The following is a 20,229-nucleotide window of genomic DNA, read 5'->3' on the forward strand; positions in this document are numbered from 1 at the left end:
GGGGAATTGCTTCGGGTCACAACCAAATCGGGTTGCAACCAGAGTTTTGGAACGAATTACGGTCGTGACCCGAGGTTCCACTGTATTGGAGGGCCAACTCAGGTTGCAGGAATTTGGTGACCAAGTGAGAGAAGCGAGATTGAGATGGTTTGGGAATGGGCAAAGGAGAGATGAGGGGCACATCGGGAAAAGAATGTTGAGGATGGAACTGCCAGGCAAGAGGAAAAGAGGAAGACAGAAGAGGAGGTTTACGGATGTGGTGAGGGAGGACATGAAGGCAGTCAGTGTGGCAGAAAATGATGTAAAAGACTGTGACAGATGGAGACCCCTAAATGTTAGCAGCCGAAAGAAGAAGAAGTCTGCACACAATATAATAATAAATAATAATAATTCATTACATTTATATAGCGCTTTTCTCAATACTCAAAGCGCTATCCACACAGGGAGGAACCGGGAAGCGAACTCACAGTCTTCCACAGTCTCCTTACTGCAAAGCAGCAGCACTACCACTGCGCCACCTGTTAGGACAATATAGTTATCATTTCGCTCTAAACAACACATCAAAAGTACGAATACACTGTATTTTTAAAAGTGACATTTAAACTGCCATGGTATATCAATGGCACGAAGATCTGTTACTTCTAGTTTAAGACCTTATCATAAAAATGGCAACGTGACCCAGATTATCTTACCTTGGCTGCTGAGGTATTCCCTCAAATTTGTTCCCTGTTGTAGCTTTGTTTCCAGGAGCTGGAATCTGATCATTTCCTTTAAAAGAACAATTTATGATGAAATGCATGAATTAGCACAGCAGTAAATCTTAAGAACTTTTAATTAATTTCACATTTCAAAGACAGGCAAATTACATTCGTTAAAATGCATATACTTAATTTTGTAGCCTTCTGAAATAAATAATAATCACTATACAGGTGCTGGTCATAAAATTAGAATATCATGATAAAGTTGATTTATTTCAGTAATTCCATTCAAAAAGTGAAACTTGTATATTAGATTCATTCATTACACACAGACTGATGTATTTCAAATGTTTATTTCTTTTAATGTTGATGATTATAACTGACAACTAATGAAAGTCCCAAATTCAGTATCTCGGAAAATTAGAATATTGTGAAAAGGTTCAATATTGAAGACACCTGGTGCCACACTCTAATCAGCTAATTAACTCAAAACACCTGCAAAAGCCTTTAAATGGTCTCTCAGTCGAGTTCTGTAGGCTACACAATCATGGGGAAGACTGCTGACTGGACAGTTGTCCAAAAGACGACCATTGACACCTTGCACAAGGAGGGCAAGACACAAAAGGTCATTGCTAAAGAGGCTGGCTGTTCACAGAGCTCTGTGTCCAAGCACATTAATAGAGAGGCGAAGGGAAGGACAAGATGTGGTAGAAAAAAGTGGACAAGCAATAGGGATAACCGTACCCTGGAGAGGATTGGGAAACAAAACCCATTCAAAAATGTGGGGGAGATTCACAAAGAGTGGACTGCAGCTGGAGTCAGTGCTTCAAGAACCACCACACACAGACGTATGCAAGACATGGGTTTCAGCTGTCGCATTCCTTGTGTCAAGCCACTCTTGAACAAGAGACAGCGTCAGAAGCGTCTCGCCTGGGCTAAAGACAAAAAGGACTGGACTGCTGCTTTCTGATGAAAATAAATTTAGCATTTCCTTTGGAAATCAAGGTCCCAGAGTCTGGAGGAAGAGAGCAGAGGCACAGAATCCACGTTGCGTGAGGTCCAGTGTAAAGTTTCCACAGTCAGTGATGGTTTGGGGTGCCATGTCATCTGCTGGTGTTGGTCCATTGTATTTTCTGAGGTCCAAGGTCAACGCAGCCGTCTACTAGGAAGTTTTAGAGCACTTCATGCTTCCTGCTGCTGACGAACTTTATGGAGATGCAGATTTCATTTTCCAACAGGACCTGGCACCTGCACACAGTGCCAAAGCTAACAGTACCTGGTTTAAGGACCATGGTATCCCTGTTCTTGATTGGCCAGCAAACTTGCCTGACCTTAACCCCATAGAAAATCTATGGGGTATTCTGAAGAGGAAGATGCAATACGCCAGACCCAACAATTCAGAAGAGCTGAAGGCCACTATCAGAGCAACATGGGCTCTCATAACACCTGAGCAGTGCCACAGACTGATCGACTCCATGCCACGCCACATTGCTGCAGTAATCCAGGCCAAAGGAGCCCCAACTAAATATTGAGTGCTGTACATGCTCATACTTTTCATGTTCATACCTTTCAGTTGGCCAACATTTCTAAAAATCCTTTTTTTTGCATTGGTCTTAATTGATATTCTAATTTTCCGAGATACTGAATTTGGGACTTTCATTAGTTGTCAGTTATAATCATCAACATTAAAAGAAATAAACATTTGAAATACATCAGTCTGTGTGTAATGAATGAATCTAATATACAAGTTTCACTTTTTGAATGGAATTACTGAAATAAATCAACTTTGTCATGATATTCTAATTTTATGACCAGCACCTGTAGATTTTAAGTGCTTTAATTTATTCTGTTCTTTATTAAAGCATGCAACAATTTGAGTACTGAAAAGCTTTATAAGAAAAGTATGGTGGTTGGCCAACCGACACCTTAAGCTGTAATGCTCAAGATGACCTCAATCCAGTTTTTAAAGGTGGTCTAGCAGCAGCCTTGTACAAACACCTGCGTTATCTGGCTTTTCATGTACATGTAAAAATGACAACCAAATATAACAAAAAAAAGTGCAAGACATTGAACAAACAACAACAAAAAATAATCAGGTGAAACAAGAATGTCGGATAAATAAATGCTTGTACTAAATGCAGCAGCAGACCTTCTGCAGATTATCAGCACTGACCCAGTTTGTCCTTCATGTAGTATACCAACAACTCACCCCAAGGAATCACACCTTTATTCTGTGAGCCGTGAGGTAGAGGGCTTGGCGGGTCAGAGAGGGTTCGTTTATGTCCAGGGGGTGGGGGTGGTGGTCTCTTCTTAGACAGAGTGGAGCTGCCACTAGGGGGCTGAGTGCCAAGAGGGAGGGTGGAAGGAGGGCCTGGTTGAGCTAAAAAAGCACAAATAAAACACTTACTAAGTGCAGGAAATGCAATGCAAAAATAGTAATGCTGGGGAAGGGTGGCAGATTTACAACATCAGACTGTTAAAGTGGCACAGGACATCAGGGTTCTGCAAGTCAGGGCAAATTGAATATGCAAGAGTTGATAATGCAGAGACAAACATGACATCCTGCACTAATATACTGTAACATGCCACAGAAATACATAAGGGAACCTAAAAAAAAAACCAAAACAAAACATTATCTCTTGATGTCTTTACTAGAAGATGGAGCAACATTGAATGGCAAGTCCATTATTGTTGATTGACATAATCTGCTGTTAAACTGAAGGAAAAAACAAATGAATACATAAAATACAGCAGAATTATCTTGATTCAACTACAAAGGCCTTTCTCAGTTTCAGTGCAGACAAGCGTGTTGTGTCCTTCGTATGAAGTCAAGGCTCGTGTGGTCATCCTCAAAAAGCCACCGAATGATCTTAACGAGACCAGTATGAGAAGAGATCTGTAGCATGACTCAGGGCTGCATCTTTCATAACTTAAAACAATGGAGGTAAAGAAAACTGATCCCTGGTACCCAAATAGAAGCTTTTGTGGGCTCCTCTCCTCAATGGGCACAACCTACAAAATGATGACAAGTGGCCAAAGCTGATTGGAATGCCAGCAGAAGGCATTTTACCCTATCTTTTATTTTTGGATATTTGGTTGCCTGAAAAATATGTATAAAGAATATTTAGATATATGTATATCGGCTCTGAGCCCTTTCTTATTTGCAATGGTGATGGACAGGTTGACAGATGAGATTAGACAGGAGTCCCCCGTGGACTGTGATGTTTGCTGATGACATTGTGATCTGTAGCGAGAGTAGGGAGCAGGTTGAGGAGACCCTGGAGAGGTGGAGACATGCTCTAGAGAGGAGAGGAATGAAGGTCAGTAGGACCACCAAGACAGAATACATGTGTATAAATGAGAGGGAGGTCAGAGGAATGGTGAGGATGAAGGGAGTAGAGTTAGCGAAGGTGGATGAGTTTAAATACTTGGGATCAACAGTACAGAGTAATGCGGAGTGTGGAAGAGAGGTGAAGAAAAGAGTGCAGGCAGGGCGGAATGGGTGGAGAAGAGTGTCAGGAGTGATTTGTGACAGACGGATTATCAGCAAGAGTGAAAGGGAAGGTCTACAGGATGATAGTGAGACCAGCTATGTTCTATGGGTTGGAGACGATGGCACTGACCAGAAAGCAGGAGACAGAGTTGGAGGCAGCAGAGTTAAAGATGTTAAAATTTGCATTGGGTGTGACGAGGATGGATAGGATTAGAAATGAGGACATCAGAGGGTCAGCTCAAGTTGGAGGCAAAGTCAGAGAGGTGAGCTTGTGTTGGTTTGGACATGTGCAGAGAAGAGATGCTGAGCATATTGGGAGAAGGGTGCTAAGGATAGAGCTGCTAGGTAAGAGGAGAAGAGGAAGGCCTAAGAGAAGGTTTATGGATGTGGTGAGAGAGGACATGCAGGTGATGGGTGTGACAGAACACGATGCAGAGGACAGACAGGTATGGAAGAAGATGATCCCCTGTGGCAACCCCTAACGGGAGCAGCCAAAAGAAGAAGAAGAAGATATTTACATTAAAATTTGTTGGAACACCCTTTTGCTTCTCATGTTTTCCATGCATACAATTTTGTATTTTAACTAAATTAAATTTCTAATAGTGCGTTGTTCTTGTAAATGAAGCTCTTTATATGAATGACGTCAACTGAAATGAACTCAATTTCTATTAAATAGTGCCAAACAAAAAAAAAAAAAACACAACTTTTTAGGCCTCTTAATGAAGATTTGTTGATGTTATAATAGGGGGCGTCACCCCCTGCTCACTTTGCTCACTAACCCCCTTCCCCCCCCCACCAGCGCTACGCGCCATTGTGAAAAGGGGGGCTGAACGCACCCCAAGGAGACACTGTTGTTCCTCTGAAACCCCTCTTAAATGGTGATACAATGGGAAACAAACAACAGTAGTTTTATTTAACCTCCTCTTTGCTCAATCAGCTGCTGGCTTGCTGCTGCTGCCATGGCGTGTGATCTGCATTTTGTGCGGCGCTTCAAACATTTAGAAACCTGTTCAGCAGCTGTCCTTTTGTCTCACTGCCTTGTCTCTCTTCTCCCCCAGACATCCTCAAACACTATTCGATCTCTTTTTGCTGTTCCGTTATTTCACCGAGTAATATTTTCCGTTTGTTTGCGCTAATGCGATCTTTACTCAGATTTTTGTGAGACTTTCAAATTTTCCAACTTCTATTATCTTTAACCTGCTCTGCATGTGTATCACAGGACTTGCTTTCAACGGCTGTAAGTATGACGTGACTTGTCCGTCTCACGGGAGGTGAAAGTGTCTCTCAGCAAAAGATCTCTCTTCAAAAGATCACGTCTCGTCACAGGAAAAAAGTCTTGTTTTACAATAGAGAGACACTGCATTCAGAAAGTATTCGAACCTTCACTTTTTAAATTTTCTGTTATGTTGCTGCCTAATGCTGAATTCAATTTGTAATTTTTTCCCCTTATCAAGCAACACTCAATACCCCATAATGACAAAATGAAAACAGGATTTTAGGAATTTTTCAAAACGTATTAAATAAACATCAAAGATGGAAATATTAGACCCTTGAATTTGCATCTCATTCTATTGATCATTGGTGAGATGTTTCTACATATTTTTTTGGCATCCACCTGGAGTCAATTCAATAGGTTGAACTGATTAAGAAAGGCACACGCCTGTCTGTAGAAGATCCCACAGCTGGGCAAAAACCAAGCCATGAGGGCAAAGAAATTGACTTCAGAGCTCAGAGACAGGATTTCGTCGAGGCACAGATCTGGGGAAAGCTACAAAGACGTTTCTACAGCTTTGAAGGTTCCCAGGAGCACAGTGACCTCCATAATTCATAAATGGAAGAAGTTTGGAACAACCACGGCTTTTCTTGCAGCTGGACATCCAGCCAAACTGAACAAGTGTAGGAGAAGGGCCTTGGTAAGAGAGGTGACCAAGAACCTGGTGGTCAGTCTGACTGAGCTCCAGAGGACCTATGTGAAGATGAGCCAAACTTCAAAAAGGGCAACCATTACTACAATACTCTACCGATATGGGCTCTATGGCAGGCTGACCAAGCAATGTCCCTCCTCAGTAAAAGATACGTGAAAGACCACTTGAAGTTTACAGGAGGACACCTAGACCAGGGGTCGCCTACTCCGGTCCTGGAGGACCACAGTGGCTGCAGGTTTTCATTCTAACCCTTTGTTTTAATGAGTGCCGTGTTTGTGCTGCTAATTAACTTCTTGTGAATTCATTTTAAGTGAATTACATTATTAAGATTTGTTCCTCTGAATTACTTCATTTCATTCCTTAAATGGCACCAAAACAGAAATGAAATGTGAAGTGAGCGAGCCAACAGAAGACCAACTAAGTCAGAGCCTCAAACTCCAACCAATTTCAATCCAAGCAGCTGCTTAATGAGGTGCTGATTCTTGTCGTTAATTAAACTTGTTCTTTAATTCTGTGGCTTGTTGCTGCTGTCGTGGTGCAATAGCAGACATTTCTGAAATTGTTGATTTTCTCTTTCTAAGTGCGCTGTTAAAATGTTTTGGGGCCCTGAGCAGATCGACATTCCCGAGACCTTCACCTTTCTTTATTTTCAGATATTGTGTGATGGACACCAGTTGCTTTGGCTCACTGTGTATCTCATTGTTGTTTGGCTGCTAATTAAGGAAAAAGAAACAATTAAGGTGTCTGCGTTTTAAAATTAGTTTAAAAGAAGTTAATTAGCAGCAAAAACAGATCACTAATTAAGAAAAGGTTTGGAATGAAAACCTATAGCCACGGTGGTCCTCCTGGACGGAAGTTGGCAAACCCTGACCTAGACAACTTTCAAATGGTGAGAAACCTGATTTTTTTGAAACCAGGCCATTCCTTCGATTTCAGATCTTGGTTTTTCCACAACTGTGAGTGTTGTGCGCCTTTCCTAATCAATTCCAGTCAACTGAACTGAGCCCAGGTGATCTCCAAACAAGGTATAGAAACATCTTGGTAATGATCAATACAACGGGATGCACCGGAGTCAAACTTCAAGTGTCATGGTAAATAAAATCTTTGAATATTTATGTCAATGGGAAATTTCAGTATTTTACTTTTAATGTGTTAGCAAAAATTCTTAAAATCCTGTTTTCTGGTTTGTCATTCTCCTGTATTGTCTTGCTGCTTGATGAGGGAAAAATAAATGATTTAAACGATTTTAACAAAAGACCACAACTTGACAAAATGTAAAGATCTATAAAGAAAACAACTTTGCTACAAAATATTTTTTGATCAACATTTTCTGTTGAGAGTTGGTGGGGCAATATATTGCACTGGACAGACCAGACCAGACAATCTCAGCCACAGCAACCATTCCAAGCTTGTCGTAGAGAATTCCCAGACCGCCCAAGATCCACGTGCTGTTTCCTTTGGCACATATGCACACACCATTTCAAATGGCTCCTCTTCATACGCAGAAGCAACACTTCTCTGGTGCTGCCAAACGCAGCCAGTTGTACTTCAGCTCTCTTTTTTTTTTTTCTTTCCCTAAGCAAAGCTCAGGAGAACAACAAAGCTGCATCTTGGTATACGCAAAGCTACTACAAAGGAGTGCAAGGTTCACTAAATTCTATTTTTTTCTATTACTTTATTGAATTGATTTATTACCAATATTTTTGAGTGTTTTTTGATAAAGAGTTTAAATACCTCTCTGAAGCACCAATATTTAAACAACCAGTAAGAAGAGATGTGTGCAATCTTAGTGCCAGATACTTTAAGACAAGCCTGCTGAGAAAGACAGCCGTATCCATGGAAAATTTAGGGCGGACATAGCAAGAAAGCGCAACCTCCATACAGAGAAGGGACTAGGCTGGGAGTCCAATCATTGAATAGTGAGGCAGCCGTGCCATGCCACCACTGTGCCATCCTTCAACTTAACATACAATCACTGTGAAAGAAATATAAATAACAAAAGCAATACAAGCAGAAGGCTCATACTGGCTACAGTGTGACATTTAGACCATTTTTATTACAAAATGTACACTTTTACATTGAGCCAAATGACTCATATTTATTTTATTAGTTATTAACTAAGTCATTAAGCCCGTTACAATAACGGGTGCTAGAACAGTAGTGCATAAACATTAGTAGGAACAGTCTATATTAAATGGCAAGGGACTTTGAGCTCATTCTTTTTGTTGGTCGTATTTTTCTTTCTTTCAGCCTTTCTTTTGTTGATGTTTACTTCCTGAGCTGACCGTTCTTCGTGGGCTGCCGCTGTGTATTGTGTGTCTTTAATTTTCTGTGACAGTAATACTGTCTTGTACAGCTCTATTCAATAAGGGCGCGCGCAAAAAGGTGAGCTTCAGAAGGGCGACCTCAATTGAGCGCGGCGAATAAAGGCGTTCGTAGATAATTTAGTTCAAATGGCTCTGGAATATGTGAAGAGCAACAAAGGTGCAGATCTTTATTTACGCGCGCCTTTATTCACTGCGACCAATTGAGGTCGCCCTTTTAAGGCTCGCCTTTTTGTGCGCGCCCTTATTGAAGGATACCGTCTTGTACGTCCGCTGGCTTGTACGTCTGTAATATACCTTTAATTTTCTCTGGCGGTAATACAGGCGTGCGCGTCGGTAATATGCCTTTAATCTCCTCTGACAGTAATACTGGCTTGTATGTGGCTGTAATATGCGTCACTGTATTGTGTACCTTTAATTTCCTCTCGCAGTAATACTGGTTTGTATTTCCGTAAAACGCCTCTAACTTTTGCTGACAGTAATATCGCGCATCGCACCGTGCCCCGCGCATGCGCACTTCATCAGAAGACACCCACACACGGACACCTGGACGCACACAGGGATTTTATATATATATAGATGAAACATGGGATAAGATCTGTGAACTGAAGGAAAGGCTTGCAAGAGTATAGATTAAAGTAAACAAAAGGGGCAAACAAACCTCAACGCTTTTAACTCTGAAAGCACTTGGTGCAAAGCAGGAACCAACCTTGGAGAATCCTACTGACCCCAAGGCCAATTTAGAAAGACCAATTAAGCTAACTCAGGGGTCTCCGACTCCAGTTCTGGAGAGCTACTGTGGATGCAGGTTTTCATTCTAACCCTTTTCTTGATTTAGTGACCAGTTTTTGCTGCTAATTAACTATTTCCCTTTATTTTAATCGACTTTTCTTGAGACTCTGACCACTGAACTGATTCTTTTTTCCTTAAATGGCACCTAAACATAAATTTGATGTTCGAAGTGAGCCAACAGACGACCAACTAAGTAGGGGCCTCAAACTCCAACTTCACTTCATTCACTTTCTTAATCTGAAGTCAAATTGCTAATTAAACCCGTTATTTAATTCCATGGCGATCGCTCCTTCTGCTGTGGCAGACATTTCCAAAACTGTTGATTTTCTTTTTTAAGAGCGCTGGCTGTCAAAATGTTTTGTGTACCTGAGTTGATCAACATCACTGAGGCCTTCACCTTTCTTTATTTTCAGTTATTGTGTGATGGACGCAGGTTGTTGTTTATGTTTTGGTTCATTTTGTGTCTTAATATTGTTTGGTTGCTAATTAAGGAAAAAATAAATAATTAAGGGGCCTGAGTCTTAAGTTGTGTATCAATTAGAAGCAAGGCAAAGAGTTAATTAGCAGCAAAATCTGGTCAGTAATTAAGAAAAGGATTCGAATTTAAACCTGTAGCCACTGTAGCTCTCAGGGGCCTCATGTATAAATGGTGCGTACGCACAGAAATGTTGCGTACGAACGTTTCCACGCTCAAATCGCGATGTATAAAACCTAAACTTGGCATAAAGCCACGCACATTTCCACGGTACCTCATACCCTGGCATACACAATTTCTCCACTCGGTTTTGCAGACTGGCAGCACCCAGCGTCAAAGCAGTGCTGCTGTTCCTGTGTGTTCACCCTTTCTTTCTTAGACCCACATTCCTGACGCGGCTTTATAAATACACTGAAATTAACTGCATATTGTTTATTAGTGTAATGCATCTGATTGTAATTAACCTGCAGCAGTATAATGGTCCAGGGAATAGCCATAGTATTCCAAATACCAGAACTGCTTTAGCGTTGTAACTGTCACTGCACCTTCTTCTTCTTTCAGCTGCTCCCGTTAAGGGTTGCCACAGTGGATCATCTTTTTCCACATTACTCTCACTGCACCACTCGGAGTATTTATATCACTGTATCTGAGTGGGGAATCACAGCAGCAGCTGGTCGGAAAGAGAATTATCAGTATACAGTTTCAAGCACACACTACCTCAACCACGGCAAAACGCATCAAAGCCTTTCCTGTACGGACCTCGCGTTTCAGAAACAGTTTCAGAACTATAAACGCACTCAATCAGTCCATCATGTGCTCCTTGTAGAACTGTTTGTACTTATAAGTATAATTACCGGTACCCCACTGTAAACTTGCACTACACTTATAATATTGCACAACCTGCGCCACTTTATAAAGCGCGTATGATGACAATATCATTTTTAAGATGAAATGCAGCAAAATATGTTGCTTATAGTATACAGATAAAACTTTAACTTCATTTAAATAATCTGTATTGTTAATAATTAAACATGTGAGGACACGGTGCCACAGCGCTAGCTAGTTCACAGATAGCTCCTGCCTTGCGCTGTGTTATTGCTGGTGCTGACGCGACACTGGAAGGACAGACGGATAGAATAATTAAACATGTACTATGAAGTTTCAATATTCCTTAAAAGTTTTGAAGAATCGGCGTTCTAAGCTTACAGATGACTTAACGTCTATAACAGAGCTGATTGTGTGGCGATTGGGTATTTGGAGAAAGAAAAGTAAGGACAGGAATTGGAGGTTAGTACGTTTGAAAGAGACAGTACTTCTGTAATAAATTATTTCATCAAAGGTCGCACATGGCGCAGCAAGCCTCTTGTGTGAGATATGAACAATCACTGCGCCACCGTGTTCCCATGTTTTGTAACATGCTTTCATTCCTATCATCATGAAAAAGATATCATGTATACATCTCAGTATTTTAATTATTCAGAGAGCTGTAATATCACAAATGTAATGGATTCTGTGTCCTGTCGGAGAAAGAGAAAGAACGGAAGCACATAGTGATTCACACACAGAGCACATAGAAGATCAAACACAGAACACAGCATTTAACGTCCTACTTTAGTTACGATGGGATTTGAGAAACTAGTAAAATAAACGATTTTAAGATGAAGTTTATGATGTTCTACTTTAATGACAAAATAAACTATGTGAAAGGGATTTATGTAGTGGATGAACGTGAAAGTTTGCATATGCACAGATTCCTGCATCTGGATTTTTCTGTGCGTACACACATTCCCGCTTTTGTGCTTACGCACATGTTATAGTATGAGTTCTACGCACGGCGTTATACATGAGGCCCCAGGACTGGAGTTGGAGACCCCTGAGCTAACTTGTACATATTGGGGCTGGGAGACAAAAACTGAAGTAACATGGAGAAGAAAAAAGCAAACACAGAGAGTATGTGCAAACTTCACAGTGACAGTGACTACGCTGATGTTAATAATTTAGTTCAATTTATTATTATTTAAGCCACACCCACGTTACTTACATTGATTTACAAATATTGAATCTCTCTATCCATCTATTATATATTGCCTTTCATCATCTATCTATTATATAGTGCCTTTCATCATGTATCTAACCATCCTGTGAGAATATAAATGGCTTGTGTACAGTTCTAATTTAGTTGTGTAAGAGATGTGATGCCAACAGCTGAAGTTAACTCTGTAGCAGAAATCTGAAACCAAATCCTCCTTCCACATTTATGTGCAGTGTTTGGAACATTTTGCTTTTCAAAGTATTTTAAAGTCACAGTCTCAATCCTAATTAATTTCATATTTTTAAACACTTCATTCATGTCTCCTATTAATCTCCTTTGCTTGAACCAAAAAGCTCTTTTAATCTTTCCTCACTGCTCTTCTCTGGACTCTCTCGAGTGCTGTTATGTCCTTTTTGTAGCCTGGAGACCCAAACTGCACACAGGACTCCAGATGAGGCCTCACCAGTGTGGTATAAAGACTTCACTGTAACCTCCTGTGACTTGTACTGCTCACGTCACAAATAGACCTCAGTATGTGCATCTCGAGAACTGCAGGTCTGACATTGTGGTCAGCAACACAGAAGCGCCGCAGGGTACTGTACTTTCTCCGGTCCTGTTCAGCCTATATACATCAGACTTCCAATACAACTCGGAGTCCTGCCACGTGCAAAAGTTCGCTGACGACACTGCTATCGTGGGCTGCATCAGGAGTGGGCAGGAGGAGGAGTATAGGGACCTAATCAAGGACTTTGTTAAATGGTGCGACTCAAACCACCTACAACTGAACATCAGCAAAACCAAGGAGCTGGTGGTGGATTTTAGGAGGCCCAGGCCCCTCCTGGACCCCTGTGATCATCAGAGGTGACTGTGTGCAGATGGTGCAGACCTATAAATACCTGGGAGTGCAGCTGGATGATAACTTAGACTGGACTGCCAATACTGATGATCTGTGCAAGAGAGGACAGAGCCGACTATACTTCCTTAGAAGGCTGGCGTCCTTCAACATCTGCAATAAGATGCTGCAGATGTTCTATGAGACGGTTGTGGCGAGCGCCCTCTTCTATGCGGTGGTGTGCTGGGGAGGCAGCATAAAGAAGAAGGATGCCTCACGCCTGGACAAACTAGTGAGGAAAGCAGGCTCTATTGTAGGCATGGAGCTGGACAGTTTGACATCTGTGGCAGAGCGACGGGCGCTGAGCAGACTCCTGTCAATCATGGAGAATCCACTGCATCCACTGAACAGGATCATCTCCAGACAGAGGAGCAGCTTCAGCGACAGACTGCTGTCACCGTCCTGCTCCACTGACAGACTGAGGAGATCGTTCCTCCGCCACACTATGCGACTCTTCAATTCCACCCGGGGGGGGTAAACGTTAACATTATACAAAGTTACTGTCTGTTTTTACCTACATTTTTATTACTCTTTAATTTAATGTTGTTTTTTGTATCAGTATGCTGCTGCTGGATTATGTGAATTTCCCCTTGGGATTAATAAAGTATCTATCTATCAAGGCGCTATATAACCTGGCATTCTGTTAGCCTTCTTAATGGCTTCTGAACACTGTCTGGAAGTCGATAGCTTAGAGTCCACTATGACTCCTAAATCCTTCTCATAAGGTGTACTCTCGATATTCAGACCTCATATTTTAACTTCCTACCTGTAATAATTTACATATACGGACATTAAATGGTTAACAGGTTCAACTCCTTCAATCTTTCCTTATAACTCATCCCCTGTAGCCCTTTAATCAGCCTAGTTTCTCATCTCTGGACCTTTCTCTAGTGCTGCTATGTCCTTTTTGTAGCCTGAAGACCAAAACTGCACACAGGACTCCAGATGAGGCCTCACCAGTGTGTTATAAAGCTTCAGCAGAACCTCCTGTGACTTGTACTCCACACATCAAGGCGCTATATAACCTGACAGTCTGTTAGCCCTCTTAATGGCTTCTGAACGCTGTCTGGAAGTTGTTAGTGTTGAGTCCACTACGACTCCTAAATCCTTCCCATAAGGTGGATTTTCGATTTTCAGATGTCCCATTGTGTATCCATATCTAACATTTTTACTTCCCACATACAACACATTTACTTACATTAAAATTCTGTCCCAACACCACCTGAGAAGTGCACTTGAAAGAAGCTCATTTATACTTCATGCAGAAGTAAATTTTTGATTTTCTGCATACCAAAATTGATGTAATGAAAGAAAAAGTGTGATTTATTTCCTTTCTGAGAAGGATCTACAGTAGCTGTAGAACTTTGGAGCTCTGTGTTTCAGGAATTGTGCTAAACATCCAGTCAGACTTTGTCACATGATTTACAAAGTAAAATCTCCAAGATGGGTCTATCTGTGACCCACAACCCCTCACAACACTCCTGCTACATGACACACCTACTATTGGGAAAACCCACTTGACAGTTGTGGTTACTCCTAAGTAAGCTAATCATAATCTTCACCCACAGAGTAAGGATTTATTATGTGAACTTGAAACTGGCAGGTTGAAAAAGATGCAAATTCCTGGGCCTGCTGCATACCATGACTGACATGTAATGCAAAGGCCTTTTAAAACTCATCAGATGAATGCAATCTGATTGGTTCATCAATGGAGTGGAGCTGTGGAGGTCTGCAGCTGGCTACGATTGCTTTTTCCAATCCTGCCCTGGAAACATTTTGGAAAGTTTTAATCGTGATAAATGTATTCAATGGAAGATTTTAAGTTAAATAATTGAGTGCTTTGTGCATTTGGAGCTCGAATGTATTCTGTGCATGGCTGCCTTACACTCCTTTTCTAAAATGTTAAGTAAAAGGTCCTTTCCCCATTGTGCCCTGGGAACTTTGAAAGGATGAGAATTTAAAATGTTTTTATAAATTGTGGCGATGCTTATCTGAGTCTTCAAGACTGATCAATATTTCTTCAGGGATTAAAAAAAAGTGGAAGGTGAGGATAATTGGGCAGGTTCTATTTGACAAAGTTTCTAGCTCGCAAATAGTGGAAAAATTGTGTTGATAAGAAGTTAAATTTGAAGCTTAATTGCTCGTAGGATGCAAAATCATTATTGATGTATAAGTCATCTCTAAATGTTTTAATCCCCGACATTTTACAAGCATTAAATACTGTGTATGTTTGAGAGGGTAGAAAAAGGTGGTTGTCATGTTGAGGTGCAACAGATAAGAGCTTCTCTGTCTTCCTACATTGGTTCCATATTCTAAGTGAATGAAGGGCAATTGGATTATTAGTGTATTGGTGATAATTTGTATTAACTGGGGTACAGAGTAGGGAATATAAAGAAGTGCTGCAAGATTTTAATTCTATTGCAGACCCAGGCTTGTGTATATTTATTGATTTGTGCCAATGTCCAGGTCTTTATGGCCTGTATATTTGCCGTCCAGTAATAAAATTGAAAGTTAGGTAGTGCCGTGCCTTCTTCCTCTTTAGGTCGTTGTAGAGTCGCCCTTTGGACGTGTGGATGTTTCGAATTCCAAATAAATGAGGTTATGATTGAATCTAATTTCTTAAAAAAAGATTTGTTAATGTATATGGGGATGGTTTGAAATAGAAAAAGAAGCTTGGGAAGGATGTTCATCTTAATGGAGTTGATTCTCCCTGCTAATGTGAGATGGATAGTGGACCATCTATTAACATTGAAATGTTGAAACGAACCGTTATGCTGAACAGTGTCGGGTAAATGACTGTACATCTAAGCAGTTTTTCTGTTCAAAGATATACCACCCAAAAACATATTTTGACAGTATATATAGTATTAACATCATTATCATTATTAGTATTCATCATCATCATCATCAGTATCATTATTATGCTTTTCACACTTCTGATTTTGTACTTTTAGTGTTTTGCACATTTTACAGTAGAAAGATGAGATTTAATAAACATGTAACTTTTAAAGCCAAAAAATACAACGCTTTTTACATGTATTTTTGAGAAAAAAATGTAACGCTAAGGAGGTTAAACAATGAATCACAGCACCCATATGTGTGTTATTCATCATGCTGGAGCATTCTTTTCTCCATTATTAAGAAAAGATATATGTGCATAAATTGAGCCAAAATAAGAAAAATATCTCAAAAAAAAAATGGAAATGAGGGGCCTTCATTTTCTATTTCAGGTTAAAGGGTCCAATACCAAAACAAAAGTTTAAACTTTGAACGTGAGGTATGAGTTAACTCATATGTCACTGAGCCTGTCAAGACGTGACATACCAAAGAACTCGTATCTCAGTATTACAGCCATTGTAGATGCAGCCAGATTGCTATTGATCTTTGATGATCTCAGCTTCCTACTAAACTGCTGCCACCTAATGGATTTAATTGTTTTTCAGCTGAAAACAGCTTACGGAAAATAGGGCTATAAATAGACAGGACGCAGCTTATGTTATCACGAAAAAGTGTAAAGCTGGTGATGTTTTAAAACAGCTAAATTGGTTGCAAGATGAATATTTTGATGTTAATGACAGTGATCGAGATCATGACAATCAGTTGGATGATGTGGAACTTGTAGGCTCTGGTACAAATGCGGATCGATGCCCTGAAGGTGTTTCTTCATTACAAGGCATCCAACTTGTCATGACTGTCAGGACAGCACTCCATGGACAGTCACCACCTACCAAATGTGTTGTGCTCAACAAGCGTGGACAGCACAAAGAGACGTGTTGTATTTGTGACACATGTGTTTCTAAGGCAGGGATTATACTTAATGCTCAGAGTGCTAATGCACACGCATCATGGCTGTCAGGCATTTAGATAGATAGATAGATAGATAGATAGATAGATAGATAGATAGATAGATAGATAGATAGATAGATAGATAGATAGATAGATAGATAGATAGATAGATAGATAGATAGATAGATAGATAGATAGATAGATAGATAGATAGATAGATAGATAGATAGATAGATAGATAGATATGAAAGGCACTATATAATGAATATAGATAGATAGATAGATAGATAGATAGATAGATAGATAGATAGATAGATAGATAGATAGATAGATAGATAGATAGATAGATAGATAGATAGATAGATACTTTATTAATCCCAAGGAGAAATTCACAAAAGCGTTTTTTTGGCGCATCTGCTGAGCAAATCATCAGAAATTAATGTGTCGCCTGCGTAAGTTGCAGTACAAGCAAAAAATTGTTTAGCGTGTGTGTTCAGGTTTTGGTACATGGTATCAGCATCGTTGTTTACTATCAAAATCTCCATTGCCAGCTCTTTGAAAATGGATTTTGAAACGTGCAAGATGAAATGGAAGCAAAGTCGAGACAGATATGTCCGTGAAAAGTGGAATTTGTCTGAGAAAAGAAGTGGGGATTTGGCCATTGCAAGATAATGTAGTGTGACGACAAGCCGCATTGCAGCTTCAACAGGATCAAGGTGTGTACTTCGATGTTTGATGAACAGTTCGATGCAGTGAAGCAAATCATCAAACTTAAACGCTGACATTCAAAAGTATTTGTGGTGCTGTTCTTCATCCGTTACTCGCATAGGCAATACAAGCGTCGCACATTCCCATCACAATGACGCGATACGTTTAAGACCTCACATACCATCTTCTGTGTTGCTGTTGCCATCTTTTTTGTACCTTTGCAACAGCATCAGAATGTAAAGAATTTTTATCTTCAAAATCTTTCTTTCCTCAACTTATAACACAGCGAAATTGGATGTTGTTTTCTCACCGTGATGATGTCTCACATTGCCACCTGGTGGAATTCTCCAGATTTTCATAAAGTACACACGCCAAGTATACACAGTACACTGCTTGTGTAGCAGCAACGTCCACAAATGTATGCGTCGCATAGCGTCAAGTATATCCATATTCTTAGCCTGCACTCTGTGAGGTGCCATGCTTCAAGGACTCTTATGCAAAAGGAGACTTTTAGTCATGTTGATGGGGAAAAAAAAGTAATTAATCTCTTTACATTTTTGACAGAATTACTGTTGATAATAAAACCACTGTTTTCTAATACATTTCTTTACATTTTCTATGAGTTTTGATGGAGTTCATTATTTATGATATATACATAGGCCAATACTGCAGTGGCTCAGTAGTAAATGTGTCAATAATATTACTCAGTATTTCATTCACTTGTGTTATCAATTTCCAATGAGTTACTAGTACTGTATTAGGAGAAAATACTTAAGGAGACCTGGTTTCGCTTCCCAGGTCCTCCCTGCATGGAGTTTGCATGTTCTCCCCCTGTCTGCGTGGGTTTCCTCCCACAGTCCAAAGACATGCAGGTTAGGTGCACTGGTGATTCTAAATTGTCCCTAGTGTGTGTGTGTGTGTGCGCACCCTGTGGTGGACTGGCGCCTTGCCCAGGGTTTGTTTCCTGCTTTGCGCCCTGTGTTGGGTGGTATTGGCTCCAGCAGACCCCCATGGCCCTGTGTTAGGATATAGCGGGTTGGACAATGACTGACTGACTTACTAAAAAATACATTGCATCCTATTTTGTTTTTTCTTTTCTTTGTATTTCTAATTCTCTCTCTCTGTATTTAGTTTAATGTAAATGGTTGTAGCTGTTATTATTATTTGTTTGATTGAGTAGCATGCCAAAGAAAGGTTCTTTGGTTTTTGAAAATAAATATAACAAAAAACTTTACAACTTATTACAATAGTTCCCATAGTTGGATTATATTTCAGCTTTAATCATATAATTTTTTAAATAAAACAAGTTAGGAAATTAAGTAAGTAGATAGATAGATGTGAAAAGCACTATATGATAGACAGATAGATATGAAAGGCGCTATATGATTGATAGATAGATATGAAAGGCACTATATGATACATAGATAGATATGAAAGCGCTATATGATAGATATGAAAGGCGCTATATGATAGATAGATAGATAGATAGATAGATAGATAGATAGATAGATATGTGAAAGGCACTATATAATAGATAGATAGATAGATAGATAGATAGATAGATAGATAGATAGATAGATAGATAGATAGATAGATAGATAGATAGATAGATAGATAGATATGTGAAAGGCACTATATAATAGATAGATAGATAGATAGATAGATAGATAGATAGATAGATAGATAGATAGATAGATAGATAGATAGATAGATAGATAGATATGAACGTCACTAATTAACAGATTTGTCTCAAAATGGAAATTTAGCATCTGTTTACCGAAGACGACAATATGCATTATAATTAAAAAATAATATTATTGACTGCTAAAAAGTAGATGTACTAGAGCTCTCTTAGCATTGAACGGGGAAAGTGCTTTAATTCACATAATGACTGAGCAACGGAAATAAAACATTTCCTAAAGGGAAGATGACATTTTCTTGTACTTGATGTTCATGATATTCATTTTAAACATTTTAACAGAAGTAAAACCCGTTAGCCAGAAACAGTTCTTAAAGATTTTAAGATTTTCTGAAAGTTAATTATTTAAAATAAAATATTTAAAACATATTTTGTTTTTCAAAACAAATCTCTGTGCTAGTAAAAGAGTAGACTGCCTTTCAGCTGTTAACTACATGTTTTTGACGTGTCTGAAGTGACAACTGAAAAATATTTTGAGATGAAGTGCACAGAAAAACACACAAGACATCAGGTAACAATGAAATGTGCATAATAAAAAGCAAAAAAATGTCAAAAACAATCACAAAAAAATTGAAAAAGCCATTTGGCAGGTGAAGTATTTAATTTCAAGCACTTCCAGTTTAAGACTTAAGATGTTCCATCTTGTAGTAAATGTGAAAATATCTATCACAATTGTGATGCTGTTGCCTTTATTTTTGACTTACAGTATGACAGCAGAGTGAGATTCTCCAAGACAATATGAAAATGGCATACATTTGTGCTTGCTAAGGCACGCTGCGTAGAGAATATAAAAGAAGTGGCCACCAAATGTGTTAGATCTGGGAAAGCAAATTGAGCAGATCCGTCTAGCATTTGCAATCCTCACTGAGAAATCTGTAAAATAAACTTAAACATCACTTTTTGCTAACAAAGCTGACTACATTTTGAAGCCCAGTAACTAAAGTAACAGAAGTTGCTGTTTGGAGTTTTACCTTTTCCTGTGTTCCTTGGGTGGGGAGAGGAGGGGGCATCTTATGATTGCGATGTTGGCAGGAGTCAGTCGTCTGACTGAACATTTGATTGGTAAAGGCCCATAGGAGAGCCGTTGTTTCTCTCTTTGACTGCTGAAGCCAGGAAGTGGTAATTTTGCTTGAGGGGGAAATACTGGAAGAGTGACAGAAGCTCTGAGGTCTTGGAGATCGTTCCTTCTTTATGGGACTTGGCTGAAAGAGTTTTAAGAGAAGATATTTCTGTAAGAAAATAAGGTAATGCCTTCAAGAAGCATCTCGTTTAAGTGAACTTCACTTAAGTACAATCAAGTGTAATTTCACTTAACTATATGAAAAAAATCCTACCAATATATTTTACTTCTATTCTAGGGCGGCTGGTTATATTGCCATTAAGGCATGCGATAACACGTTTTAAT

General features: G+C 39.6%; 1 protein-coding gene across 1 annotated transcript in view; it reads right to left on the reverse strand.

The window, feature by feature from the left end:
* LOC114653844 (arf-GAP with SH3 domain, ANK repeat and PH domain-containing protein 1-like) overlaps positions 1-20,229 on the reverse strand; it is a 354,271-nt gene that overhangs the window by 18,073 nt on the left and 315,969 nt on the right. Inside the window, 6 exon segments of the mRNA XM_028804406.2 lie at positions 693-768; positions 2,908-3,078; positions 19,796-19,853; positions 19,856-19,893; positions 19,896-19,959; positions 19,961-20,026. Coding sequence (XP_028660239.2) covers positions 693-768; positions 2,908-3,078; positions 19,796-19,853; positions 19,856-19,893; positions 19,896-19,959; positions 19,961-20,026 — 473 coding nt within the window.

This window comes from Erpetoichthys calabaricus, chromosome 6 (assembly GCF_900747795.2).
Source record: "Erpetoichthys calabaricus chromosome 6, fErpCal1.3, whole genome shotgun sequence".
Taxonomy (NCBI): domain Eukaryota; kingdom Metazoa; phylum Chordata; class Cladistia; order Polypteriformes; family Polypteridae; genus Erpetoichthys; species Erpetoichthys calabaricus.